The sequence below is a fragment of the Asterias amurensis genome, chromosome 6 (genome assembly GCF_032118995.1).
Source record: "Asterias amurensis chromosome 6, ASM3211899v1".
Taxonomy (NCBI): Eukaryota; Metazoa; Echinodermata; class Asteroidea; order Forcipulatida; family Asteriidae; genus Asterias; species Asterias amurensis.
Genome location: NC_092653.1, coordinates 3,200,385 through 3,213,023, shown reverse-complemented (window position 1 = coordinate 3,213,023; position 12,639 = coordinate 3,200,385). Strand labels below are relative to the sequence as shown.

The window sequence follows — 12,639 nt, the reverse complement described above, 5'->3', positions numbered from 1 at the left end:
CTACTTTTAAGACATCTTTCCAACCATATGCATTTTATTAAAAAAAACGGTTACAAACGCTTTTTATAGACCAACTCGTCCGATCCAAGGCAACGTGTTCCTTTAATCTCGAGTTAACTCTTAGGATGGGTTCAATGCGCTTAACGACTTTAGATACGGAACTGAACTCGTCCTAAGTCCTAAGATTAATCCTAAGTTAGGAAGAGTTTTGTGAAATCGACGACAGCACTCACTGGCAAGTGTTATCAAGCATGAGTCTATGACGTACAGGAGGGTTAAATTATCACTTACGAGTCTTTGGTGAACTGTTTGCCGCCAGTAAAACCAAATCGATCAGTGGGGTCTTTGGGTCTCGTCGCAGAGGCAACGGAACCATTTAACATTTGTTCATTGGTGTATGATGAAGATGGACTGGGCGGGTCATTGTTTTCCTCCCCAGGCGGGTCATGGTTATTATAATCCTCGCTAGGCGGGGCATGACTATATTCCTCGCTGGATGCGATCGACGCCCCGTCCGGTTGGGATTCCGCGACGGTTCCGTGTCCATTACTGATTGCAACATCCATCTCTGATCCTTCGAGAATATGAACTGTTGAAGTTCACCCAGCTAAATCCTGGTAAAGTAACGAAAGAAGAAAACAATATTAAATTAAAATTAGTTTAGAAAATATTAAAATATTAGCAGAATAAATAAAAAATAAATCAAACTCAGTTTATTTTGTAATAAAAAGATCTCCCCAGACCGGTGACAGGCTCAAATCACACCCTTTAATACCCTGGCCTAGTACAGTAAACAAATTTTCTTGCATATATTGATCCACCCCCTTGCATGATTGATTTATGATTTTTTATATTATAATAAATCATAAATCAATAAATGCAAATTTTTAGTAAATTTTTAGTCAATTTTTAGCCAATTGTTATAGCAATAATATAATACTTGATCTGTTGATAGGGAGGTTTATATGACGTTATTTTGACTGTAGATTATTATCATTGGCAACAACGACCCACATCAATTGCCCACCTTCGTCCATCCACACGGCCGGTTCCACTTTTGAAGGTGTGTTTACAATACATTCAGCAGCCCAGAGTCACGGCCAGTGTTGTTGTGTTTTGTAGGCGGGCCCGGGAGGTTGGTTTATTAAAAAACTGTGTGCACACTACTAAGTAGAAAAATGTATCCACTTCATAAACAATACTTACGATTTCTTGTGAAGCATAACCTCCCTCGTATCCATTTCTGCAGAATCACACAAGCAAATCTGTCATAATATTCCACGATTTATAGGCCTAGGCCTTCAAGATTAGTCCAGCAGTTTACCGTTTCACACTTTGAGTCTACTGTGTGGCATCAGTCATGCATAATGCTATTTTCACAGGGCAGTCTGGTGCTGAGGCCGTTTGAGAGTTCGTGTTGATATGGCACCAGGTACAAGTCTGAAAGCGGAAGTCATGGACCAGTAACCCATGCGCACTAATGTTTTGGTTTTAAAGCTCCATCTTGCGCTCGATACACTAGGGAGAATTTAATTTTGTGATGACCCATTACATCTGTTCCTTGCTCTATCGTTAAAAATTTGCCCACATCTATTGAGGATTTTTGTCGTCAGACTATACTTTACTCATGAACAGATGTAAAACAAAGTTAACGCGCAACATTTCTTTCTTTAAAACACAGTTTTTAATCAGTTGTTTTGCATGATAAAGGTTGTTCTGCTTCTCATGATATTGATAGGGCGCCCTCTCGTCGTCGTTTATTCATAATAACCACTTATTGTTTATCGAGGTATTACATTATCTGATTTCATAGGTGATGTGAATAACAATAATTATGCTCCCGCAATTCTGAATTACAGTGGTGTGCCACAAAGATCTATGTATTTTAGTCCTGTTTCTATGGGCCTATGAAAATTATATCTTTTCATTATTACAGTTTTTAGAAACTTAATTTATGGTAATCAAAACCAACACACGGTTCCAAAAACCAATGTCTACTTTCCCTTAAAATATTTAGATATCTTTTAAAGTTCGCGAAAGTTAAGGCCTAACTGTTTACAATATTACCCCGATACAAATAATTGTACTCTATAAAATGCAAAAGAATGAAAAAGCAATCTTTGAAGAGCCATAATATTATGAGGGACAATTCTTTTTTAGTGGTCTTCAACACTTTAAGGTTGAAGTTTACATCTTTTTGAGTAGTTTTCACTCATATTAACATGTCGCCTGACCCGTCGTCAATACGCAACAACTTTGAATCAAGGCTACATTATTACGTGTATTTTTTAAGGCACTATCTGGCACTATTGGTAGTTACTCAAATTAATAATCATTAGCATAAACTTACTTGGTAACGAGCAATGGAGAGCTGTGGCATAACACTAAAGAGAAACGGCTCCCTCTGAGTAAAGTTTTGAGAAACGGGTAATTTTCGCTTCTATATTTGAATCTGAAAAGACTTCAGGCCTGAAGCCTTGTTTAGCAACTTTGATGACCAATATTGGGTCAACATTTTCACAGATTTGTTATTTTATTCATGTTTGGATACACCAGAATACTGTTCTTTGACAATTTACCAACGGTGTACAGAATTAATTAATTAATTTGTCCAATGCATGCATTATGATAAAGTTTGTCCATGTCATGCATGTGTTTTGTTTCTAACAGACAGCATCATGTCAAAACCGAAATTTCTCTTGAGAAAATCCGCCCATTGCAACTGTAAAGGAACGTCACAGAATTGGTAAGAAACACAAATCGTGACGATCACAGATTTAAATAACAATTTCACGGTTTAATGATGATGATAGTAGAAAACATCCCTTGAAATATTTCTGTCTGAAATTTCATATTTGATGAGAAATAAATAATCTAATTTCGCGTTTTGAGTTTATCGCTCAGTGAGCGTTTTATACATTTTTGTTTTGGCATCGATGCAATGCAAAATTTGTAATCGTTTTTTTCACTATTCTCTCGTGACCCAGATGGCCGATGGCGTTCTCAAACTTCTACAGGTTTGTCAGTTTTTGTGTAATGTGGATTACATAGAGTGCTTACACTGCCAGCAAGTTTTTTTTGCTAGCAAAACCAATTCTGTAATGTTCCTTTAAACATGGCCTTAGCAACAAGCTGGAATAACAAGGAGGCCCATTGTTATGTCACTTGATGCCCGGCTGGTCTTGGCCTTGGTGCTCCTTTAAAAAGTTCCTTAGAGACTTTCCAACATAAGCGCCTTTTCGAACTGAAATTTGCCTCGGCCTGTCCAAAATGACATGCCAGAAAAGAACTTCACTTCAGACGACGGCATGTAAAGCGAAAAGGTTGTTTTCAGATCATAATTTTTACCATATTGACTATTTTTACCGATAAATGATCGATTTTCCTCATAGAATAGAATTCAATGTAGCCTACGCTCACTTTAAAACAAAAATGTAAAGTCTTCATTGAAGGCAAAGTATACGTTTTGTTCTTGAAACCGCTCGATTGTTTTATTCTACAATGAGATGTAGACCTATTATTATTCAATAAACTAATAAATTGATTGAAATTGTCACTTTCGCGTTTTTGAAATTTCACCGAAAAGGAGCGGTTAGTCCAACACGCAGAATATATATTTGGCATAAAACCACACTACTTCGAAGTGACACTTTTCTCCAACATTAAAGGAACACGTTGCCTTGGATCGGACGAGTTGGTCTTTTAAAAGCGTTTGAAGCCGTTTTTTATAAAATGCATAACAAATTGTGGTTAGAGAGATATTTTAAAAGTAGAATATAATGATCCACACAAGTATCACTAGAAATTACGTGGTTTTCCTTTTACCTCGTCGACATACACGGTCGGCCATATGGGAGTCAAATCCCATTAAAGGAACACGTTGCCTAATATCGGTCGTGTTGGTCTTTGAAAAGCGTTTGTAACCGTTTTTTATAAAATGCATATGGGTAGAAAGATGTTGTAAAAGTAGAATACAATGATCCACACAAACATGCCTCGAAATTACGTGGTTTTCCTTTTACCTCGTCGACTAACACGTCGGCCATTTATGGGGGTCAAAATTTTGACTCCCATAAATGGCCGACCGTGTTAGTTCGCACAGTAGAAGGAAAACTACGCAATTTCGAGGCAAACTTGTGTGGATCATTGTATTCTACTTTTCAAACATCTTTCCAACCATATGCATTATATACAAAACGGTTATAAACGCTTTTGTTTTGACCAACTCGTCCGATCCAAGGCAACGTTTCCTTTAATGGCCGATCGTGTTAGTTTGCAAGTGGAAAAACTTGCAATTTCGAGGCAAATTTGTGTGGATCATTGTATTCTACTTTTAAAACATCTTCTACTTATTTACATGTATTTTATAACAAACGGTTACAAACGCTTTTCAAAGACCACTCGACCGATCCAAGGCAACGTGTTCCTTTAATGCTTATACCATCGAAAGCATGCTGCAGGCTTATAACATAAGTGTTATTGTCATTAATAGAGTTACCAAGTAGGCCAAATGCATCTGCACACCTGAAAAGGGGCAACAGCTGATTTGGGTTGGTACAACCATAATTAACGTGGGACGACTTACGTATGCTGAAAATAATGTGTATGGTTTTTCACTATAGTTTTCTCCTGACTCACACTGTATAGTACGGACTAAAAGACCAAATTTTTATTATTTCATGTAGGCCAATGGTTCATTGCACAAACACACTGCAGTCTGCGACTTTTGTCAGATCTATGGGAAAGTCCCTTTTGCATCTGAAACAAAGCATTATTTCATTGTCTTTCTCGACATGAGTGTTCAGACTGTCAGCTAACCCGTTCCTATATTAAAGCACAGTGACCACCCACTCTGTTGCATAGTTACGGCAAGGTTATCCGTCAGGCCGAATTATAGGCCCATGGGCCGTGGCTTTGAACTCCCAGAGTTGATGATTTTTGTTCCCTTCTGGCGGCGGTAACAGGGTCTGCCCAAACCGCTGTAGTGCTCGGGGGGGGGGGGGGGGGGGGGGGCTGAGACTGGGCGGGGACGGCCGTCAAGCAATTAACATGGGTTTTGGGGCACACTATCTGTATATTGAATGTATTATTATCATCACATGGTTCTACCGCAAACTGAATACGTTGACGGCTCACAAAATGCCTCAAAACCCATGTAACAAAGGACGGACTTAAAACATGAACCGCAGATGTACAAACTACTTCAGATATAGCGCCCTCTTTTGAAACATCCTACTTCAGCCAAAACGAGAGATTTCCCTTATGGAGGTCGAAAAGTGGACATTTGCTTTTCTTCTGCTATCAGAAAAGCAGAAAAGCAGGTTGAACGTTGTTTCCTGATGCATTTTGTCCACTTTTCTGCTTTTCTGCCACCCGAAAAGTGGCTTGAACAGATTAGTGTTATCAATTTTTCTGCTTTTCTGCTGTTTTTAATAGTCGAAAATCTAAGTCTGAGGTCTCGAAATCAAATTTTTGTGGAAAATTACTTCTCTCTCGAAAACTACCCATTTCTCACATGGTGTTATACCATTGACAGCTCATCATTACTCGTTATCAAGTAAGGTTTTCTGCTCATAATTATTTTGAGTAAATAGTGTCCACTGCCTTTAATTTATTTTTCACTTTGCTGCTGCTTACCGAAAACCGGATCGTTTTGGATCATTTCATTTTTCTTAGTTGGTCCACTTTCGAACCGCTGCTAAAAAACGTTCGACCAACTTTTCGGGAGGCACCGGGTCGAAAATAATCGAATGAGAAAGTAGCTTTAGACGGTGTAGAAAATAAACAAACAAGTTGTTTTTAAATCAAAACAAAACAGACCCCCTCCCCCCTTCTCCCTTGTGGGATAAAAAATAAACACACGACAATGATACTGGCAAATATAAATAGCGCCCTCTGTGAATAGTTAAATTCTCCTTACTAAAATTATTTTCTGCCAAAATGCCCGCCATTCCCTTTCGCAGCTTCTTCAAATTTGTGTAAGTCCGCAAATAAAGTTTAGCCAATTGGAAAAATAACAGTGTAACGATTGGACATTAATCCAGAATTGCGTTCAAGAATATTTTCAAAAGAAAATATATTTTATGGACTTGAGAGGAAATTTACGAGGCGAAAATAGAAATTCCCACCTGAAAGCTGGATATACTAATTTGATGAAGTGCATAATGCGCGCATGTGTAGTCGAGTGTATCCATCCGCCATTGCCGTAAAGTTGGTTGCATGTACATGCGAAGAGCCTGAATATTCAGGCCAAAATAGCTGACTTTTACGTCAATATTTGCTCCAAAACGGGGCTGATCCTTCTGTTCCAGGACCACTGGGAGCAGCATTACATAACCCAGCCGCTATGAGCGTCTGATCTCCGTGACTGTCAGAGAAAACGGCTAAAACACTATATTTATCTGCTCCGTCAGCGCAGTGTGAGTGCAACGTACCGATCTGTGGGAAACATGCAAAACCATGGCAAAAGAGGTCGGAATAGGCCGAGCCCAAATCCAAGGTGAGACCACTAAAACAAAAATATGAGCGAAACATATTCCACGATTTGTGACACGAGAAACATGGCCAGATGGATCTTCTTGATATGACCTATCTCGGTGGTTAACCACTATGTCCAGGCATGGTTTTAAATCGGTGTAAACGTGAACGAAGGCCCGGTGGATAGAGCTAAAATTATTGTGAAGGCGTTTTGAGCGGTATACACAGTCTACCGGTATTTTTCCGTGGATAACGTGTACATGGTCGACGTGTGTTCATTTGTTTGGTTAAGATTGAATGACATCCAACATGTCCACTGGCGCGGCGATCATGTGTACGAATAATGGCCGCTGCTGTATTGAATGCGTCACATAGGAATTGGGCCATTTTCTTTGAAGGGTTGTGTGTTATTTGGGCAGACTGGTCATGCTGGTTGGGTCATGGATTTATTACATTATAGTTTTTGTTATGCCCAGTTGATTGCCCCTCAAATTTGTACCTTCCTAATTAATTAATAATGATTTTTTGGGGAAATATGGATGGGGAAATGGGTTTTGCTGGGGCTAGGCCTACAAAAACACAAAATATTGTCATACATTTTACAACATTTTAGACTGTGTATGAGCATGAGAGATCAGAGCCCAATTTCATAGCCCTGCTTAGCGGCCGTTTTTTTGCTTACTTTACTCTGCGATTTCCATTTCATTGCGCTGCTAACGGTATAAAAGCACACAAAAAGGCATGCTAACCTTCTGGTGCTTACCGCACGAAAATACGCAATATGGCCGCCCAATTTTTCTGCTAACCTGTGAAACCTAAGGCTTAAAGCCATTGGACACTTTCGGTAAACAGTATTGTCCAAAGGCCCACACTTTGTGTATCCCAACTTATATAAAATAACAAACCTGTGAAAATTTAGGCTCAATCGGTCATCGGAGTCGGGAGAAAATAACGGTAAAAACCCACCCTTGTTTCCGCACGTTTCATGACCTGTGTTTAAAATAAATCCTTAATTATCGATATCGAGAATTTATAGTTGTTCTCAAAAAGTAAAGCATTTCGTGGAATAATATTTCAAGAGAAGTTTTTCACCATTACCTTCTGTAAACCCTGTAACTTGTTTGTAAATCTGTGAACTTTTATTTTTTGTCTGTTCCGAAAGTGTATAATGGCTTTAAGCAAATTTTTCTGCTACAGTAAGCACGCAAATTTGCTTACCGTTAAGCAGCGCTATGAAATTGGGCCCTGTTGTCAGATTGGTGTTTATATCCCCTTGCCCTTGTGGTATTTTGCCGAGTTCCCTTGATGGGAAGATCATCCTAAAATAAAAAATATAAAACAGCATTATTGTCAACAACGTTTCTCTCCATAATTTGCAGGCAATATAGCTCAAAATAAATAAACAAATTAAAAATAAATTTTAAAAGCTAAAGGAAAAGAAGACGCAAATGAAAACAATTATAGAGCCTCAGACTTGTCAGATAAAATGCAAATGTAACATCATTAAAGGCAGTGGACACTATTGGTAATTACTCAAAATAATTATAAGCATAAAACCTTTCTTGGTGACGAGCAAGTCCGATGACTGATTGAGCTCAAATTTTCACAGGTTTGTTATTTTATGCATATGGTGAGATACACCAACTGTGAAGGCTAGTCTTTGACAATTACCAATAGTGTCCACTGCCTTTAATGGCTAATTAGAGAGGAGAAACAACTAAATTTCTTGTAAACGAGAATGCTGCTTAATTTGTGGCTATGCTTGAGATCCCGTGACTCTGCATATATTAATGTGAGTAGATTCAGCAGCCATGCTCACAAACCGTGACTAAGTATAAAAATAATGAATTTTACTTTGCATTGGTGCTAATATACAGGACTTTACTCAATTGACCATATTGAATGATTAGACTAGAACGGGCTTTGATGAGAACCGACATAGATGTAGATGTAGAGTTATGTCAGCCATACTACATTACATCCAGGGATGTATGCATATAGTGTGAACATTCTTATGACTGTGGGAGAGAATGTGTCGATGAAATTTGCTGACTGGGGGGTGGGTTGTAGAAGCCAGTGTACGGACCGATCGACCAAATGACTCCACTGTTTCAAGGTAGACTCATGCACCCAGCATGTAACCCAACTGTGAACTGTACCCAATGTCAAATTCTACCTCCATGGTGAAAGCAAGAAAAATGAATGTCCTTTTTTTTGGGGGGGGGGGGGAAGATGATGATTTTAATTGGCAGGACTGTTTTGAAGTCTGGATAATGGTTCTAACTTCATTTCATGCTATATTTGACGGAGACAAATTATTGAGGAGTGCCAGACCCCCTCCCCTTGACCCCTGGTTTTATCAATCAGGGTAACTAGAATACATGCTGTATTCAACTGCCATTTGTTGAATGACGATGAATACATGTATCAGTAAGTTGAACAAGCACTTACAGAACATCCCATCTCTTTTCTCAAGTGTATTTTGATACTCCAGCAGGCCTCAAAATTACCCACGCGTCAATTGCTGTGTTGCCCTGTGATTGTGATGTGGTGCCCTCTGCAAGGATCCACTACAAACTCATATTTTGAAGTGCCCATCCGAGAGCGAAATTCAAGGTCTGCGCAAAAGCGTTGAAAGTCACAAATCACAGATTCATCTATAGCCACAAATTTTCACCAAGTTGCACATTGAGGTATTTGTTTTCAATGATGGAAATACGGAAGACCACCGGGCTTGTCCTGTTGTGAGTTTACAGGTCTGAAACTAATATAGGGTGCGTTCGTTTAGCTTCCCTGGGTCGACCCCGCAGTGCTCACTCGGGTGAGCCCCTGACAAGAGCTAATCGAACGATCACACTCGCCCTCTCGTGGTGACGGCATGCACCTCAGGTCACCCCCAAGCGACCCACTCCACAAGCAGGGCACCGGGGGCTGACCTGGGTGAGCCCCGTCAAAGCTATTCGAATGTTCCGGGGCAGACCGGGGTCGACCCAGGGAAGCTAAACGAACGCACCCATAACTTACCTGGGCCTGCAGGGCCGGTGTTAATTTTGAGCCCTGCCTACATGTACAATATTGTAATGCTCATGCCTGGATGCACAGTAAAAGTTCTTTTGGTGATCCAAAATGGATGCACAGTAAAAATTCTTTTGGTGATCCGCTTCTTTATATTAACATTACAATTGGTATTAAAGTTGTCTACTGACATTCCTTTTGTGCAGGAGAATGAGACTGCCTTGATAAGAATGCTAACTACAGTAAACTCATTGTGTTGGCCAGAGTTGTGTCTGAGTGTTTTTTGGACACCCTGTTTTAAACTTGGACACCTCTTTGTATTTGTCGTTTACATACTGTACATGTAAATGCATAGTAAGTAGGCCTAAGTGAACAATTTCGTCACCCTGTTTTTAAGTTTTCATCAAATTTTGCCCCTTACCAAGTCCTGTCTAAAACCTTGACTAAACTAGCAAACAAGTTGTACTGAAGACCTGTTTCTTTAGTTCCTGACTTGTTTGGACGAAACTCCAGAAAGACATTAAGCTCACAGGCCTGTATGCTTCGTTTTTTAACGTGTGCAATGACGGGCACCAAGGCGTTTTATCCTTGGTAAAGGGCACCCTATGTGGAAATTGTATGTTTCTACTGCAGAGCATTTCAAGGGCACCTAGGCAATGACCAGGGTAATCGCCTTCGTTGCCTCCATTAAGTATCATGCCTGAGGTCAGTTATGTGCACAAACTTACCCAACTAAACATTAGTAGGACTGCACAAGTAAACTAATAGTGATAATGCTTTTACACGGGATGTGGCATACCACCAGTGTGTACTACCGTAATCATTTTTTACTGATGGGTTGGTGAGTTACAAATTGGTGTTGGATTTTGCGAGAGTGAGGAAGGATCCTGTTAGAGTTGGGGTTTGTCCAGTCAGATCTGGTTTGGCGAAACACAAATGTCGTCATCACATTTCACCAGACGAAAAAATTGTGGTGCTAGTTGTATGCAAAACAAACTTACTTAATTTATTTGCTAACCGACAGTGTCTGTATGCATGCAGGAATGTCATGAGCATATTTCATGGAAAGGGTTTTAGCAAAAATAAGCAGGGTACATTACACTGCAGTTTACGCTACAGCCAATGTCAGAAAAGTTATTTCTAGATTTATGCATTTTTTTACTATGATTTATTATGTAATTGGTTTGTTGGACGGGGCTCATCAGATTGGAATAAAAACCTAAAAGTACATGAGGTTTGAGGTGAGGCTATACTAAATTGTACACTTACTGTTTCAAATTTGAATAAAACAGAATGCAGTTCTCAAGTTTTGATGGGAAAGGTATAACATATTTCTTTTTCTTTTGATTTTATTACAGGGGTGGGCGAATGGGTGGTCGAGGGTCTCAACCTATGTCGCAGACACGAGAGGTAAGATGGACAACATTGTGTAACGTTCAGGGTTTTTTTCCCTCATTTTTTTCCCACTCGTCCGAATGAGTCAACTAACATTTTGGTTCTCTCGCAAGTTTTGTTCAATAGCCCACATGTAATGATACACATTATTTTTGGAAGTGTTAAAAAAACGCCTAAAGCCCGGTTCATACTTCGCTTCGCATTCGCATTCGCATTCGCAGGAAGTATGAACCGGGCTTAAGACATATTGTTGTATAGATCACGGAGGACAGAGAGCAATACTAACATGTCCATACTGAAATGCATGGTTGCGATCGCAGCCGCATGTTTGTATTTAATGTTCAGCGTTTTCACTTAACTTTTGTTTCACTCGCCCGCCGGATGAGTCAACCAAAGTTTTGGGTAGCACTAAAAAAAAATTCACTCGCACACATGTAATAATTCACTCATACTGTACTTTTGAAGCATAACAAAACGCCTCTGTGTTTTTGTTTTTTAACATGGAGAAGAGAGCCAGACTAGTGCAAACTGAAATATGAACTATTGGGATCGTGACCCCGAGCACATTTAATTTAGTAAATGTCAAGACTTTTCAAAGCATTTTATGAACTAAAAACATCTCTCTGTGGGATTTATCACTGCACGCTTCCTTTTTTCCAACGAGGAACAATTTTTTCACTCGCCCTGCAGAGTCCGACTGATAAGTGAAGAAGGGATTTGACTGACGCTCTTTTCACTTGCATTTGGCGACTGCTCATTTCGACCCGACATTTTTTTATGCCCATCTTGTTTCAGATGAGTGGCTATGTCATGAGTGCTTCTACAGACTTCCACTTTAAAAATGTTCTTTACAATAATTGTTGGTTCCTTACCAATTAGTGTAAGGTATCCCCAAAGGATGTGGCCACCCCCTCACACCCCCCCCCACAAAATTAAAACTCAGCGCCAGATTTCTCCTGACGTAGACTGCACACTAAGAATTTTTGGCCTGTATTGTTATCAAGCGTGCTAACTGTGAAACGGGTTGCAGTGGACTATATTCCTGCCTTCCCTCTGTATGGTCCCCGGTACGAATCCCGCTTTGGACTGGGGCTGTGCATGTTTTCAGTCCCGCCATGATTGCATGGGTTGTCCCTGTTATGGGGTTTCCCTCCCACATCTAAACTAAACACTTCCTCATCGTCTACAATTCATCCTGTTATTGATGCATGTAGGCACATGTGGGCTGTTGGATTGTGTAACAAAAGATGATGACCAAATAGGTAGACCCCAACATTCGGTTCGGTACATTAGGACTAAATAGCTCAGTTAAGCACTGGCATGTTAATCAGGACGTCGTAGGTTCAAGTCTGTTTTCCCAGTTGGTACCGTATCGTAATCTTGGGTGTGAGCAAAATGGATAGCAAAATGACGATGCGCATTTTGTTCTGTGTTTCTTATAGATTATGCAAGTCTCGCACGTATTTGAATGTTGGGACCTAAACTGCGTTAGTTTGATTCCTCAAGGCATTCATGTTTCTTCATGTATGTGGTCCCCAAAATTTTTAAATGCGCATTGTAATGAAATATTGACCCGTGAAAAAGCTGATGGACTAGTGAAAATACAATGGTACTCATCCAGCTGGGTGGTCACTGAAACAGATAACCATGTAAATATTTTGCCAGCAAAATGTACAACTGTGAGAACCCTGACAATAGTCTTGAAGACTTGTGGCCATCATGACAGTCGCATCAGTGTTTCAACCCCTTTTC

General features: G+C 39.8%; 2 protein-coding genes across 5 annotated transcripts in view; one reads left to right on the top strand and one right to left on the bottom strand.

Annotated features, from left to right (window-relative positions):
* Positions 1–1,432, bottom strand: part of LOC139938987 (uncharacterized) — a 44,387-nt gene extending 42,955 nt beyond the window's left edge. The window contains exons 1-2 of the mRNA XM_071934684.1: positions 1,207–1,432; positions 292–614 (exon numbers count right to left, since the gene is read on the bottom strand). Coding sequence (XP_071790785.1) covers positions 292–566 — 275 coding nt within the window. The 5' untranslated portion in view covers positions 567–614; positions 1,207–1,432. The remainder of the gene's footprint in view (positions 1–291; positions 615–1,206) is intronic.
* A 4,518-nt stretch (positions 1,433–5,950) lies between these two features.
* Positions 5,951–12,639, top strand: part of LOC139938470 (uncharacterized) — a 32,181-nt gene continuing 25,492 nt past the window's right edge. For all 4 annotated transcript variants that reach the window (XM_071934017.1, XM_071934019.1, XM_071934018.1 and 1 more), the window contains exons 1-2: positions 5,951–6,499; positions 10,851–10,902. In XM_071934017.1, the coding sequence (XP_071790118.1) occupies positions 6,450–6,499; positions 10,851–10,902 (102 nt within the window). In that variant the 5' untranslated portion in view covers positions 5,951–6,449. The remainder of the gene's footprint in view (positions 6,500–10,850; positions 10,903–12,639) is intronic.